At 39.5% G+C, this 17485-nt stretch overlaps 1 protein-coding gene across 8 annotated transcripts in view; it reads right to left on the reverse strand.

Annotated features, from left to right (window-relative positions):
• Positions 1-17485, reverse strand: part of NCOA2 (nuclear receptor coactivator 2) — a 188481-nt gene that overhangs the window by 31148 nt on the left and 139848 nt on the right. For all 8 annotated transcript variants that reach the window (XM_042869028.1, XM_042869026.1, XM_042869025.1 and 5 more), the window contains 6 exons: positions 16580-16765; positions 15645-15746; positions 15413-15553; positions 11926-12073; positions 8740-10009; positions 309-519 (listed from right to left, as the gene is read on the reverse strand). In XM_042869028.1, coding sequence (XP_042724962.1) covers positions 309-519; positions 8740-10009; positions 11926-12073; positions 15413-15553; positions 15645-15746; positions 16580-16765 — 2058 coding nt within the window. The remainder of the gene's footprint in view (positions 1-308; positions 520-8739; positions 10010-11925; positions 12074-15412; positions 15554-15644; positions 15747-16579; positions 16766-17485) is intronic.

Consider the following 17485-nt stretch of genomic DNA (forward strand, 5'->3'; position numbering starts at 1 on the left):
ACACTCTTGATGCCAAGAGCCCTACAGCAGCAGCATCACCCATAACTGTAGCACGTTCCAACAGAAACGTTTATTTTGAGAGCACACCTTAAATCTCCTTTAGAAAGGATCTAAGTGCACTGTGCGATTGAGATGCAATCTCCGACTGCGTTTCAGAGCGAGATGACCGCAGATGGCGCTACGCCACTGCACAACAACGGGGAAGACTGAGTTGCTGCCTCGTTCCTCCCCTGCTGCAGGCCCACAGGCACGGCAGCCCCACTTTGGGCTCCACACTCTTTCCCTGCCCATGCGCGAGCCGGACTCACTGCTCTGTGAAATCCTCATTGCTGGTTTCTGGGTGGCCACAGCCGTGCCGGGGCTGCTGTCACTGGTGAGCTGCATGAGGTCATTGATGATGGCTTGCTTGTCGACCGAGCCTGCCGGCGCGCCTGGGCGGCTCTCTGGGAAAAGCTGCGGTAGCTGGCTGTTCTGTAGGTCATCCAGGATCTCCTCCAAGTTATCCAACTCGCTGCCTGGCTGCAAACAGAGAAAACACAACACACGTTGCTGCTCGCCTGCTCCCGATGCCCTGCTCGTGCTACAGGGCAGGGCCTTCATATGTTTCCTCCAAGCAGCCCAAAGGAAGCTCACCAACTTGTCAAAAAGGGACTGAAGGCTGCCTGGGACTCACCCGTCTTGCTTTGGGGAGCGTGGCACTGCAGGCAGCGTGGGCACTCCCTTCGGGACCCTGGCACTGGGATGCACGCAGCCACACAACACGTACCTCGTGCCAGTGGGAACCAGGAGGCTTCTTGCCATCATCTGTGCAGGCAGCATGTGTAATTTGGCAGGGAAAGAGATCCCACAGTGATGAAGATGGGGATTTATGTAGGTATAACAAATACTGCTTTCAGCACAGTTGTATTTCCAGTCTCTTTATGACTTGATTAAAAGCATATGATGGAAAAGTTGCTTCATGGCTAAAACAATTCCCCATGCGTATTTTCTTTCTTACATTAAAAATCGTAACAGTGAATATCTGTATAGAACTTAGCTGGCAAGAAGTAGACGTTTCAGTGAAGCTCTATAAATTAACAACTGTCAACTAGTTACTAGATTAGGAATTCATTTTGCTCACAGCTTTCCAGATCTGTGAAAATAACTTCTCTACAGCAAGAAAGAAATCTAATTACATTTAATTCAATAGAAATCTAACATGAAATGAAGATGGCAAAAAACATAAAGTTCATCCTACACTAACATAAATGCTGACCTGCGTGTATTTCTTAAAAATGTTACTTTTCACCAGGATTGCTTTTGTTGACCTCTCTGTCTATGAGCACTGAGAATTAAAAACGGCTCACTGAAAGTTGGCTTACAATTATTATTTTTCTAATCCTACTTTAAACTGGAAAGACTTTTAAAACTCTGTTGGGTAATAGCTACAAATAAGCAGTACAATCTCAGTTACCTCCAAGTACAGGAAACATTTTATGATAGTATTTATAATAAAAATCACCCCTAAATCAGCATCTTCCTTAGGAGTCTGCAAACACAGAAGAGGAGCGCAGCTTGAGCAGACTGGATGGAAAGGGAACAGAGCCACAGCACCACAAACACACACACACCAGGATACCATTCTTGTTCTTTTTCATTCACCCACCACCTCATGAGCTTGTTTGCTTATTCACAGAGAGCTTGTGCTGCAGAGGTCAGCAAGTAGAGAAGAAATACCTGAGCTGAAATACCTTCAACTATCTACCGAGCTGCTTGGTCTAGCTAAGAAGTGGTGTGCTAATGCTGTATTCAACTCCTGCTGCCACAGCTAACCTGCTCCTGGACAGCTGAGCTCTTTTACTCAAAGGTAGCTAGGGTGTCTCTAAGTTACATCTCTCCATACCTTTTTTGGATCATTTACTGCAGAAAAACATGATAACGCATAAAATGTTAAAACACATAAAATGATAAAACATGATTCCACACAACCTTGTAGTCCTATAGATCAGACTATATAGTGCAGACAGGGCAGGGTTTACTCAGTTAAAAAGCAGCATGTGGGTGATCTGGAGGCTGGTATTAGTGGCAAAGTGGTAAAAAATCACAGAATCTGGAACTGGTGCTGGAAGAAGTTTAAAGCCTCGAGGCAGACAATCAGTATATGCCATAACCTATAGAAGTGGATATAACCTCTTGTTAGAGAAAGGCAGTGACAAAATCCACAGCTTCCCCAGGGAATTTCTTTCAGCACTCTACCATCCCTAACGTTCAAGTTTTTTTTTTTTTCCCCTCAGTGTCAACACTACACTTCCCCCACTGGAATTTAGGCCCTTCCATACAGATGCATTTTGAATCTGGAGAACAAATTGTGTTCTTCTGCCTTCTAATTTTTTCAGCATTTGAAAGCTGCTTCATGCCATGTAGGGTTTGAGGCTAAAGTCAAGGAATCTCAAATCTTCAAATTTTCTGCAACCTATAACCTATTTTCGAGACCTCTTATCACTCTTGATGATTTGCCCTCAGCTCACCCACAGTCCTGCTGCAGTGTCCAGACCACACTTTGGTTGCTCTCCATCTCTTTTTTTTTTCCTTTGTGCCATTATTCTTGCCTAATTGTAATAAATAGCATTTATTCATCCTCAGTATTCTCCTAAGGTTTTGCCAACATTATATCCTACTTGCAAATGAAATTGAATTTTGTCCTATGAAGTATTTCCAGACATTCAGGTATCACACACAGTCTTACTAAGTGTCCTCCATCCTAGCACCAGGTCGTTTATGTTAACTGAAATATGGAATAGCTGCTGCTCAAATTCCAGCAGTACTTCCACTTTGACAGTGAATCCTTAAATAATTACATTGTGTGTAAGGATTTCTAAGCAGCTTCCTATCCACTCACAGTAGTTTCATCTTGACCATGCATCTCTGATCTGCTTACGAGAATGCCTCGTGTAACAGTGCCAAAAAGCCTTACTAAAATCAAGATGCACAGCATACACTGCTTCACTTCAGCCAGAAAGCCTGTTACCCTGTTGCAGAAGGAAAATAGATGGGTCTGACATTGCCTGCTCTTGACAAATCCCCATGCTGCCTCGCTACCTCCCAGGCTCGTACAGGCAGTTTGGTTGACACAGCATAGCAACAGAAAAGGTCGAGCCAAGAGGAATTGAATGTCATTAGAAGAAACCTAAATCATTACGAGGACAGGTGATAAGCAGATTCAAAAAGGCACTCCAAGCAAGAGATACTCAAGAAATGTTTACAGAAGCTGCATTTTGAGCACTGGGAGAGCTGATGGAAGAAGGCTGCAAGAGCTGGTAGAGGAGGCTGATGTAGAGTATCATGAATTATAAAAGGATGATTCAATACTCTTTGGGGGAATTAAGACATATGGCCTTCATTAAGCATATTTTAGACAACAGTGAGGGAAATTTTTACGTGTTGCAGAGTTTTTTCCTTTGAATTTGTGGAGTTTTTTTTTTTTTAAACATTCTGGCTACTGCAATTTGTTTAAACATCAAACATTAAAAAATATCACAAAATAACAAACTAAAAAACAAAGAAAACATATGATACAAACGTGTCAGAAAACTGCACTCCCCACAATGCCTTTAATTCCTCCCATGAAGAGGCAACGAAAGGCCAAATACAACATAAATACATAACCTTTCTTTTTTATTTCTTCTTCTTCTTTTTTTGGCTTTAGCATGATCAATATCAATAAAGATAAATATTTTATCTTTAATTTTTGATGAGATGAGGGTTCTCAACTGTTGCAAAAACACCAAGATAATGTTAGCCTGAGTTTTACCAGACCCACCCACAAATGGCACCATATGTGTAGAAAGTAGTGTTAAAATATTTACTTGGTAAGTTTCATGGGATCTTTCTTTTATTTATACTCTATATTTATTTTGTTAATGGTCTAGATTGAACTTTATGTAAATAGAAGGCACACCCTAAACTCCCTGCAAAGCAATTATTTGTCATGAATTAAAAACAGGAAAAAAAAATTCCTGATAAAGTGCAAAGCATCACAAGAAAGTTCTTGTGCATATATTTTTACTACCTCTAAACAACACAATTCCATCCATTTCCTTGGAACTGAGACACTAGGTCCTAGAATACATTAGTTCGTGCTTAGAAATTCTTTTTCCATTTGAAAAAGCACCTGTTTTCTAAGTACTTACCACCATCACATAAAGCAAGTCCATGTATCAATAGAATTCTTTTAGCAGAACTAAAACAGCAACACCTAAACATGCAGTTTGGTTTGGAAATGCTGCCATGTCAAAGCCCAGCTTCCCCTGAGGGAATCTTTCTATAGATTAAGACTGGATAATGCCCTGAACTCTGCACTCTCTGGAGAGCTCTTTTTCACCATGGGCAATGCCCACAGCTTGCATGCGTTGACACTGCATTCCAAACTCCCTTACAACCATATATGATGAAGCCACCTTGGACGTTTTGCTTACCACAGGATGGCTTTAGGTGTGGACACAACCTGAGGATTAGAGAAGGAAGGTATAGTTACAGTTTAGTTCACTAGCTGCCTCCTCGGCACAGGCAAACATTTGACCATGAAAAGTAAAAAGAAAACAAGAAATCTCTGCTTAAATCTAGCCACAAATAAGAGAATTAAAAAGAGGAAAATGTAAGTCAGAATTGGAATCAATATTGTGTCTTCCTCTCTGCTAACTGCAATAAAAAAAAGGTACCTTGTTTTATTATAAGGATCATCTACTACTAACTTCTGGAAATAGACTTCTAGAACTGTAACTAAAAGCTATTCAGAAAATGGAATTCCCAATCTAAGGTTCTGATAGAATTTTGAGAAGAAACCAGCATCTATAATTAATCTAATAGACTCTGACTCTAAGAAACAGGCTTTTTGGAAGATCAGGGATGTGTATAGAGGAGACAATTTAGTGTCAGGCCATTACTAGTTTCCAAGTAAAGCAAGGGGATAGCAATGTTCACAAGATGTATGAGGGACACCAGAGCACGATGTGAATTTTGGGAGAAAAAGGTACATGCTTATGAAGATTTCTGGAACAGCACTGGTGGGGAGAGTAGCATTACAAAGTTCCTGTCAGACAAACAGACTGTCTATACTGTCTCCTGGCTAAACAAGAGGCTAATACTTCTAGAGATGAGAACTTCACTCCATACTATGCCAAGTGTTTTCTCGGAGGATAAGCCATGTCACGTTCCTACATCTTGGCTTCTTTATCTGTAATATGAACATCTTAATCCACACCCAGTTTTACGAGAGTTTTGCAGTGCAAAATAGCAAAACAGAATGTTTCTTTTCTGTTGCAATAGATAACATTTTTCAGTGCATAATGTTTCTGTGATGCTTCCCTACATTCTCATTTGCCTCCAAGCTGTCTCTGTCAGAGATGATGAAGAACATTAGTGTCAGATAAAGCAGGTTTCTCAAGTGTCTCCTAAAGTCAGTGATGGAGCAGATGAAAGAGATTCAGTTATTGCCTCTACTAAGGGGCAAGGAGAGCCTGGGCATTACATTGTGTTTTGTTTCACTTTGGAGGGAAGTAGCCAGAAAATGTTGATTCTTCATCATGGGCTCTTCCAGAAGAGCAGCAGTGTGTGTGCTCTTTGTTTTGAGAGACAGCAGAAGCAGAGGAGCACACAGCAGGAGAATGAGGGGTGAAGTCCTGCCACAGCAGCCCCACAATAGTGCTCTGGGCTGGCTCACTGCTGAGGGACAACCTCTGGAACAAATCTGTAGCTGCAAAACTTATAATCCCACTGCTTTCCCTGTTTAGTAGCAGAGAACAGCACAAGTGCTCGCGTACTTAACAGCAGCAGTCCTGCAGGTCTCTCTCTCATCCTCTTCCCCACAGTGGTCTGAACTGGAACAGCAATCAGCCTAACAAAGCACGATAACCCTCATCACACCAAGGAAGGAAAAAAGGTACAGAGGTCCTGGAAATACACACTGCCATTTGAGAAAGGTTTCCTGTCAGTTGCTGGTCTCCACAGAAGTGTATGTTTAAACTCACTACCTAGAAGACTGCTATTTTTAGGTGACTGGTGCACTTCAAAGCATTTCCTGCTCAGAAAGTCACACCAGAAGTAAAAGGAGAAAATGTAATGGCTCTTCTGCCCCCGAGCACCCTTTGCAGAAGCCATCCCAGTGCCGCTCCACGGCAGTTTCCAAAGAAACTGCACACTCAAGTGACTAATTGCTTAAAAGTACAACATTCCTTGGGGATGAGAAGTTTTAAATAAACCTGCAAAATAGGTAACACAAGCACACAGCTAATTTTTACATACAGGAGGAAGAAGGGGGGGGGGGGGGGGGGGGAAAAGGACGCAGGAGAATGGAAGAATTTAGCACAAGAATCTGTGTTCCAGTCTTGTACTAAATAGTTCCAGCTTTGATCTAAATTTAGGCAATGAGCACTTCCTGTGGGAGACCGTCTTCCAAAGCTGAAGAGTTTTTGATGCTAAATATTTTCAGTGATTTTATAATTGGAGTAAAGTGGTTATTTGTATAAAGGCCTGGCCTCCAGCTAGATAAATGCTTACATTATTTTATATTCCCCACCATTTCCTCTCCTATCCAGGTTGGATTTCTCTTGTTTATTCAGCTCCAAGTTGCACTGCATTTTAAGTAGGGTTTAAAACTATTTTAAACCAGGATGAACAACAAAAGCCCCTCTGTCATGACCCAATAGCTGTATGTGGCTGCTGTGGGTTTGGCTTCTCCTTGCCTCAGCACTAAGCAAGCCCCAGCACTTCAGCTCTAACATCACAGCTCCTGCAGGCCCGGCTCCTGGCCCTTCCTGCACCTCCAGCTCCTTCTCTCCTGGGGGAGAACCTCTGCCTTCAAACTTTAAACAGGGCAATACATCTACAGTCTGTACTCCAGCCCCAACAAACCCATCCCTGACCTCAGAAATATAAAGCCTAAAAATAAAAAATGAAGAGACTATTCATTTTATTGAGTTCATAACGTTGGGAGCACAGTTTTCAAATGCTTGAGATGGTCAATACTCGAAGAAACTGAAACCTCTTTCTTTCAGGTTAGTCTTACAGTTACATTGTTTGCATTTAGGGTGAGACTCAACCTGCCTATCTTTACTCACGAAGACAAGGCAGCTCAATTTAAAGTAGCTGTCCAGGCTACCATTAGTCAGCAGAGACATTGCTAGACAGCAGCTCACCTTCACTACTTTAAACACACATTAGGAAAATTCCATACTGTCCTCCCCACTGCTCTCTCATAAGTATTTTTCTATTTTTTTTCCTTATCAACCCTAACAGAAGCCTATAGGACTAGCTTAAACTAGATTGCTATCTTCCCTTTAGACAGCTACCTGCCCTTTGAGAATAGGTTCACAGCTAAGCTCTCTCCTGTTTTCTTCACAGAGATCATGAATGAGAAAATTTTAATTCTTCAAAACTTTTTATTTTTGGAGAGCAAACCATCTGAAGGTCATGATTTTTATCTACTCAGCTACTTACATACACAGACCTAATTTTTCTGGTGACTATTAAATCCTAAATTCCTGTACAGTATCAAACACTGAGGATTGAAGGATCTATGCTTTCAATCCAGTATTATCTGAGATAATACCATTGACTTCAATGCGTAGGATCTGAACTAAGAAATAAAATTATTTAGATATCTTTACAATAGCTTACTCTAGCCAGTTTAGCTGTCAGTTTCTCAATTATCCAAGTTTTTCTAGCTTAGCAAAGTATAAATTTTCAAAGAGAATTTGAGCCCTCCATCTGCAGGCAGTAACAAAATATTAGCTGTATTCAGAATGACTGATATCCAGGCCTGAGGATTAATCCCCATAGAAATTAGTGTAATTTGACTCAGTTTCCCTTTAAAGCACATGGTGGATATAAAAACCACAACTGACTTAATGGCACATAGCTGTCAAATTCTACTGAAACAGAAGAGTTAAAGCAATGTTAGGAAATGCTTGTATTTTAGAGGAGAATTTCTGCACAAAGGCTACAAATTGAGGTTTTTTTTAGCATAGGCCCTAACAAGAGCGGCACAGCAACAAAAAATCTTGCACAGAACCCTGAAAAACATAGGATGCAAAATAACGTACTGAGAGAAATGAAATGCACTGAACAGCTAACCATCTACAGGGCTTGGGGTTGAATATAAAACTTTAAGTAAAAAAGTCAACACCAAAAAAATAGCTGGCATTAAAAAAAAGGAAGCTGATTTGCCTTGATTTTAATTTGCAGATCAAGCAAGCATAGCACAAGCACACGTGATACCAAGGTGATACCACTCTTTTTAAACAGCTCCTGTCCTTGCACATAAACCTGCCTTAAACAGGAGAAGGGCAGCTTGTTACGCTAGGCTAGGTCACAAGCCCATCTAGCCATGCAACAACAGCCTGTGGGAAAAGCTGTCACTTAGTTAGCATCACCCAACAATTGTCAGTATCTTCTCTTAGGTCTGACTACCAGCTGGGAAAAGTTCCCCTGCCTTCAGTTCCTCTTTCCAGGCTGAGCCTGTCAATCACACAACCACTCTGCTCTTTTAGACAGAACGATGACCACAATCTAATAACATAAACTGGAAAACTGAGAGAAGATTGGATTTCAAAACACTGGATTTCAAAAGACAGATAACAGTTTACTTATAAACAGCCTCAGGTGTCGAAAAATTACCAGTAGAGGAAGTTTGGAAAAAAATTTAAAAGGAGGGAACACAGATTTGGAACATGTGACTTACACATAATACAAAGATTTGCTTACCTGTTCATTAGGCTCAAAGCTTATCTCTTCTTTTTCTGTCCTCATAGGTATTAACTTTGTGCTACCGGAAGGGTCTGTCTTACTGTCCAACCGCTCCAGTTTTGGGGGTATGTCTGGTAAACCAATATCTTTAGTATCATCTTTATCTAGCAAGTAGCGAAGTAGTGCATTATTATTCTTCTTAGGACTCACTGGCTCCTGTTTAACAGTCACCTCTGAACCAGGAGCTGTGCTACTGGACTCCTGGTTCAGCTCTTTTCCTGTGGCCTCTGCTGTGAGCTTGGCCAAATCTACAGGAGAACTACTGTCCTGCAATAGTCTGTGCAAAATTTTATGCTTCTCCTTGAGTGAGGTTCCATGTGCTGAACCAGACCCAGGCAACCCTCCCGTGGAGTCCTTGCTGATATCTCCCATAGTACTGGACAAAGGCGAAGGCTCCATCTGATCCGATTTGGTGGTCAGCAACTGTAAGAGCTTTGTCTGGCTTTTTCCATCATGCAGCTTATTCTGTCCATCAGGTCTCTCACCACTCACTGCCGGTGGTACGCTGCTCTCACTGTTATCTTTCTGTTCTCCTGAATGGCAGCTGCTCTCTGTTTGTCCAGTTGTACCTTCTGATTGCTCCCCATAGAGTCCAAAGCAGTCTTTAGAGTCCAGGCTTCCCATCTTGCTTAACTGAGGAGGGTTCATGTTCACAGGGGAATTTTGTAAATTTCCCATTTTTAGGTCAGGTGAAGCCAACGACGATCCTAGAGAAACTCCATGGCCCTCACTGAGGGCCTGAAGGGCATTCAGGGAACTGTTGGTGTAGTTATGGCTATTTCCTGTGCTGCTGCAAACTCCCACGGGTGAATGCAAGCTTCCTGCAGGGGAGAACTGACTAGGTGGGATTCGAGGACTGCCTGCCACTCCAGGGCTCACGCGATGCCTTGGGGAAAGCATAGAGTTTGGCTGCCCTGGGTTCATGCCAGGGCTGCTTTGAGAGGGGCTATTCATTTTTAGTGCATAGTTACTACCCTGAGGAGTGGATGCTTGGATGCTTGACACATGGTTCATTCCCCCTGAACCACCAAATCTGCCTGCTGGCATGCCCATTTGTTCCTTTGGGCCATTTATGGCAAAATTCATATTGCTACTGATGGTCATATCCTGACCTGGGTTCCCACTGCACATGGCCTGATGGGCAGGGCTGCTGGAGCTAATTGGGTTCAATATCTTTCCCATTCCTTGTCCAGTCAAATCCTGATTCATTCCACAGACATTCTGCTCTCTATGTGGCGAGGGGAAGGAAAAACAATCCATTAGATAAAATGACAGTGGCCAGCTTGCAATTATGTTACAGAAAAAGAAACAAACCCCAAACCTCACTTTAAAATAACATAGCAAACCTACAACTAAAAACAAATTGACATTTTGACAAGCATGACATACAGCTACCAACATGGCTGCACATTAACAGTATGGTTTTTCTGCTGCTCATTAACAAATCAGCAGAATAGAGGAAAAACAAAATTAGACCTCATTTAAATGACAGTCATTAGAAATGCAGATAGGTTATAATTTCAGACTCTCTCCCTTTAATGTATTTCTTTCCTCTACAGTTCAGCAAGAGCTAACTTCCATAACAGAGAAATCTCATCTCAAACATATGATCCAAACAAATACATATTTTGCAAGACAGCTGTAGACAGCTGTTTGATGGAGCTCTGAAAATCTGTGAGCTAGCCTTAGCACAAGCCTGGAGTGGGCTGTTTGCCCACCAAGTTCATAGTGAAAAAAAAGTTTAAAAAGTCACATTTCTACACTGCCAGAATATTTGGAGATTGCTCCAAAAAATCATGTGAGCCAAGACAACTACTGGACGCTACTAAAGAGTGGGAACGGTCTGTTAGCCATCTCGTCCTGCAAAGACATTCGGAAAAGGAGAGGAAAGAAAAAAAATCACATATACAAGCTGAAATTCGTATTCTAGAGATGAAGGCTGTAAGATGGAGGAAACAGAAAAGAGACACATATACACAAAAAATACCCTCTTGTGAGAGCATTTAGAGTTCATTTCTCTTTTCATCAGTAGATTTTAGTTAGCTTACAGGAGGATGCACAATGCTTTTTGCTTCTGTGCTAGAACTGAAACCAGAAAAATAAGACCTATTCCTAAATACTAAAAGCTGTAAAAGAGCTATAGGCAAGTAGATAAAAAAAAAAAAAAAGGGGGGATCCTGAGAAAAACTGAATCAACTCTGGACTTCCAAAAACAAATGCTAATGGGATATTCCTAGTATATATTTTTGATTACATTAAGAACATTTCTATTTGCACAAACTAAGCAGAGATAAACCTTCCCATTTTGTTAAAGCATGAGAAATGCTAAACAGATTTCAGAGAGCATTTGCTTAGGTCAGTTTCAAATCTATAGCCTCCATACAATGATTTTCAGTTTTAATCCCATTTATTTTCTTTTTCTCAAAAAACATGTGATGCTGTGGTTACACAAAAACAGCATGGTAATTAAAATCAGCAAATAAAATTTGAAACAAATTCTAACAATTCAAAAGTGACAATTTTTTTTTTTAAATTTATTTCTGAGGTCCACAATATTCTATTTATTTGACTGAGAGTGGTGGCATTTCTCAGAATTGGATGGTTAAAACCCACTACTCCATGCACACAAAAAAAGGAAAGACAATAAATGAGGAGAGACAGGGAGTTAAATCATGCAGCTTGTCTAGAGCACAGTTCTAAAAATCATAATATATTCTTTAAAGAAGACCCAGACCCGATATGCAACTGATTCTGAACGACAGGAATTTAACCCTCCTAAGATTTTGAAATTTAATTACATCTGGAACGTTTATCGTGCCTATTAAGCGAAATACAGGAAATTAAAATACTGAAATTAAGAACAAGAAATTGAAGTTTTTTTTTAATGTTTAATGGAAGATTTTGATCCATTGAAAATCCAGCATGTGGCTTGTAATACTGGAATAATCTTTTCCAGCTGTAATATTGAAATAGTCTTCTCCCTGTACCAACACTGCATGTGTTGATTTCAAAAACTTGTTCGTTTTCATGCTATCTGTTATAGGTCAACTGATGGTCCATCAGCCTAAAACAATCTATTTGCTCTGGCAACTTTGTACTTTCCCTCTCCTTCTGCAGAGTGTGGGTGGAACAAACAAGGATTACCTGTGAAGCATATGCAAGGAGATGACAAGCTGAGGTTCACTAGTAGTCTGAGAACGGATGAGTTTGCTCTTTGTTTGGGCAGAAACTATAGTGCCATCCGACAAGGAAAACCGATAAACAGGACTAAATGCTAGTCCCTGCCTCAGCACTGCAAGCAAGCAAAACAACAGAAGTAATTAATGAGAAATGATGAGACAGATAGCTTAGTCACTCATGTTCTAAATCCATCAACACTCATACCACAGACATCATGTAGTTTTTCAGAAAAACAGAGGAATAATTTAGAAATAAATACAAGTGATGTTGCATATAAAATAAAGGAGCCCACGTACTGTAGAGTGATCAAAGGAAAACTTACGAAGAGTGACAGCAATAATAGGACAGATATTATGAAATACAAATTATTTTAGGAGTGGGTCAAGAAGTCCTTGATGTCCGTATTGCTTTCCATCAAACTTGTTTCTAACTCCCTTTGTTGCTCATACATTTTTTCATCTGTATCGCCTACATCAAGATGATTAATGCAAGTGCCTTTAGTTTCCAGATCATCTTTTTCCATTAGTGTCTACCTTCTCCTCCTTATTGCCTGCCTGAATTATCTTATAGCAGTTACTCTCAATAATTTTTTAATTTAAAAACTGCACAAATCTCTGACACAGGAACAATAAGAAATAAGAACAGCTGGAATAATAAATTACTACTTTTTAAAGAAATAATACTACAATATATAAGTGAAACAGTTACAAATACTATTACCTAAACTAAAATTGATTCTGTTATCCTCACCTACTGTTAGACTGGACTGCATTTCAATATTCTGCAGCCTTTAAGTTTTCAGTGTAAATCTGAACTTCACCAAATTAAATTCTTTAACTCCTGTAACCCTCTGTGACATTTCTTTAATTAAAATGGGAAATCATGTTAGGAAAAAGCAAATCTTAATGGATTCTACTGTTAGCACTTTGCCATCAGTGAAACCAGCCTCATCATTTCCAAAGTTCAAAGGCTACATTACATTAGGATTGCAGGTATGGCAGGATAGAAATACTAATTCTAATTCAGAATGCTCATATGGTTGATTAGGGAAAAAGGAGGAATAAAGCACTACAAATACCTTTAATTTCCTATTTTTTTCATACAGACACATTTTCTGTCGTGGCATTTTTTTTTGTTTTTAAATTGTAATTATTATCTGATCTTCATTTCATTGCTTGCTTTTTGTTGTTGTTGTTTTTGTTGATACCTTGTTATTCTTTCTATAACAGTGAAATGACAGTTTTCCGAGCATGGCTTTATTAAATAGCCTTTGCTACAGAGCTACCAGGTTTTCAGACTTGCAGGATGCATTGTGATTGCTTTTCTTCCCTGTCCTTCCACTGTTATATATTGTTCTGCAAGGTTTCAAAGTATTATTTAGGCAGTGAGAAAACAGGAAGCACAATTTAAACAACCAGAGGGGGTTTTCAGAGTAAAAATGTAGAGGAAAACAAAAACCTACAACTGCGAAACAATACAGAGCAAAATTTCACTGTTAGGTATGTCATTGTTTCAGTTTAACCTTTGGGCACCAGAAGGTCCAAAGCTCTTAACTTTAGCATATACCACATCAGGAAATTCCAATACTCAATGCCAACAGGATACAAGTGAAATCTCTACTTAAATCATTTTCCAAACTAATTCTTTAAGCAAACAAGAATGTTTCCGTATTCCTCTTGAGGAAATGCTATTTTTCTGACTGTGGCCAATTAAAACTTGCCATATATTTTGCCCTTTTTACTGAGAGTTAATTCAGAAGGTTTGTGTTTTCTTCTTGTTTATCAAGCTAATGTTGATTTTTTTTTCTCCACTGTAACACTGAATTACATGTAGGAGACTGCTACTGTACTTGCTTGTATTCCCAAACCACAATAAAAACCAAAGTCAAAAAAAAATGCAAGGGGTTCCTCTGTCAAATGGAAAGATGCTCTGGCCCAAAATATGCCTTTTCTTTGCTATGCTACCGGGCAGGGGAAGTAAACATTTTAGCCATTATTCATCTCTACAGCTGGATCCTTTGCAGCAAAACAATTCTAGAGTTTTTTTCTCCTTCTCTTATCACTTACTCTCTTCACTTCCACAAGAAGAGTCCCCTCATTTCAACAAACTTTACAGTTCAAATGACTATCCTAAGCCTTTCCTGCACAATGATGCAGTTAATGCTCCCAGATGTATATTTTTTATCAGTTTGCACATAACTGAGAGAGAAGGCACTCAAACCTCAACACTGTGTTTAAGAGGTGCTAATCTGGTCTGGAATCCTTTGAAGAGGACTGCAGTAAGACATGGCTGGATGCCATAACAGAAACACCTAAATCACATCTTTGCAGATGGATCCATACCTGAAACTACTCTCTAAATCCTTGCTTACTACAACTTTAATTGCACTCACTCATTCAACTCTGCCTGAAATAGCAGCATAAGTCTGTGAGCTTGTAGCATTCCTACTTTATACACTCCAAAAACTGTAATAAAAAACACTACCATATTTTTGAGCTGACAAGTTCTGAACATGAAGATTTCATGAAAGCACAACTTATTAAAGAATACTTAACTGAAACTGCATGATTAAAGGAATATATGTGCTTGTGTACGTGTTCAGTGGAATAATTTGAAACTCCAATTACATTTTAGTTTCCAACACAGCATACCCACTGTTGAATGACCACGGCAATCATTTGTTACAGGCCACCTAAAAATCCTGTTCTACAAACATGAGCCAACGACTGATGCCCCTTCACTGGAAATGTTCCAGTTATTTTCCACTGGTTTTGAGAGTAGTGGTTTCTAAAGGGTTTTTTGTTTAGAAATGTGTTATTATTATTATTAGCAGTGACAGAGGTTTATGAAAAAAAAAAATAATAATAATTCCCACCTAGTGTCTACTGCAGAAACCTCATGGGGAACCTGTCACAATGTATTACTCTCCTACAGCTTACTTCCATAATCTTGACTGAGTAGAAGTGCTTGTGGAGAATCCTATAACACTTATCAGCTAGATACAATACAAAAATGTAGGGCTCCCGACAGTACAAGTGCTGTATCTTTGATAATCCACAGTGAGCATTTCTCACAGGAAATGTGACAGTCCATTTTTTGTTGCAGTGAAATGGAATGCAGGTCAACAAACTCATCGTGTAAGCTGAGATTCTGAAGCATGCTGTGTAGTGAATGGGAAGGCAACATGCAAAGTCTTGCATTTTACAATAACTGTAGTAATTTCACTATATAAAGCCACCTCCAATATGGCACAGTTTAAATAAGAAGGGTAAAACAAATGAGGTGCAAAACCTCTCTAAAGAGAGCCATCAGTGTGTTAGGGAAATCAGTTTGAAAAAGTGACTGCCAGGAGCTTGGCTGTTGCATGTAGACATAACAAAGAGAACACAACTAATAGATACAAATAGCAAACAGTTTAAACTTGGAAAGTGCTAAAAATATGAAAACTAACCTTCCTGGTGATGCCTTTTGGCAAAAGATATTTCTCCCTCATGTTGCGAATGGAACCTCTGAATACATCTTCTCACCAAATCTTCCCAGCCAGGTTTCATAGCTGCTCGCATGCTACTAGTATCCAGTGAAGTTATTTTGCCTGAGATTAGATAAAACATTTATAACAGCAATTTCTCCTTTAAGGAAACAAACAAACAAAAGATATAAAAAAACCCTTCTCTTTCACATACCTTGTAGATCCTGGCGAGTAGTAAAGCTCTCTGATGAAGGAAGAAGTGGCCTTTCCTTCATTGGAGCTCTTCTAGCAACACAAATCAAGCAAGACTGCAAATCTTAAAGGAAAAAAAATGTTACTTTAGATATTTGTATAGAGAAGGAAAATCTTGTTTCCAAAAAGAATTCAGAAGTACTTTCAGTATGCTGTTTGATTATTTTTCAACCAAGAATAGCATTGCATACCAGGGCAAAGATACACAGAACTCAGTGGTTTTACATCTTCATTAATTCCTACAATATTAAGTATCACAGGAGAGTGTGCTTGTTTTCTTTTAAAGAAAAAAAATATTATTCAAGGGCTCCACCATGGCTCACAGATATTGGTGCATGTTTATGCTACCTCTAGTAGCTCAACCACGTGGAGGATAAGCATACACAGAGAACACATTTCTTCAACACTTTTCTTTAACGTGCTCCAAATACTTGCTGTCCCTGAGGTAACAGCTTCAAAATAAATCATTTTCACTTATCTGAATGCTTAAAATACAATCTAAGGAAATGTACCTGCTGAAGTAATAAGGAAAATAAGGTAAAGGAAATGGTGAACCACACCTGACTTTGCATTCTGAGAACTCAAAAAATTGCCCATTTAAACCTTTCTTCCAGTCACTCTTGGAACTACAGAGGTATAAAACCAGGATATCTCATTCATGTAAACACAGTTACTTGCAACTTAAACTGAACAAATTGGGTACATGTTAGAGTATACACTCATAATCCAAGACAAAAGTAAACTTCCACAGTTAAATGAAAAAGGGAAAATGTAAAACTTCTCTATTTTTCAGGATTCAGAGGTTGCTTTATTGACTGCACCAAAACTGCTGTCCCGTAACTATCTGGGATAGCATGGAAAGAGAAAGTACTAAGACAAATGGAAAGTGGAAAGTACCTTCACCGTCCTCCTTGAAGGAATTTGGTTGAGAAACAGCAAAGCACTGCATAGTTTCATATTTCTGATGTGCTTCCTGATTATCATGGCCTTCTTCAGAATCAGCAAGTGGTTTTACAAGCATCCGACAGTTGAAGGTATGGCTATTACGCCTAGGAGTGTCACCAGACCAAGATCCCCCATTCACTGAGCAAAGCAAAGATCATATAGTGAGATAAACTTGGCAGCAGTCCTTTCTGCAGCTTATCCACAGGAAATTAATCAAGGTGCTTTGTAAACTGATCAGGAAACAAGCTGATCTAACTAACAACAATCTACTTTTAATATTAGGGCCCAAACCAGCATGTAACAAGGTAATTATAAAATTCTCATATTTTGAAAACATTGCTGTTGAAGTTGTACAGCCATTGCATCCTTTCCAAACAACTGATAATGGCAGCAGTAGAAAAGCAGAGTAAAATTCTCACCATTCATGCATGTAAAAGTGACAGACTAGAGTGAAAGCTATACTGGGAAGATATGCTAGCTTATATGCCTGGAAGAAAAAAGGCAGGTGTAGGAGTTCAAAACTGATTAACAAAAAAGAAACAGCAATAGCATATAAGAATGAGTGTTCAGATTAGAAATAGGAAGAAAATAAACTCATATGCATTCTATAAAGACAAGATGCAATGCAATCAGGAATGTATTGAAACACATAGCCTCAGCTGCAATGGGAAAGACTGAAGGGATGAGAATTACCTGCGTGCAGTGGTGGATAAAACTAAACCTCAACACAGAGCTTAACGTAAGTAAAAAAAGAAACAAAATCCTGCCATGCACCAATATAGGCACTGGACATCAGTCAAAACAAATTAATGTAATACCGCATGAAGAAATAGCAGGGTCATATTTAAAATACTCTTC

This window comes from Lagopus leucura, unplaced genomic scaffold (assembly GCF_019238085.1).
Source record: "Lagopus leucura isolate 7727_CA_CO unplaced genomic scaffold, USGS_WTPT01 Super-Scaffold_100002, whole genome shotgun sequence".
NCBI lineage: Eukaryota > Metazoa > Chordata > Aves > Galliformes > Phasianidae > Lagopus > Lagopus leucura.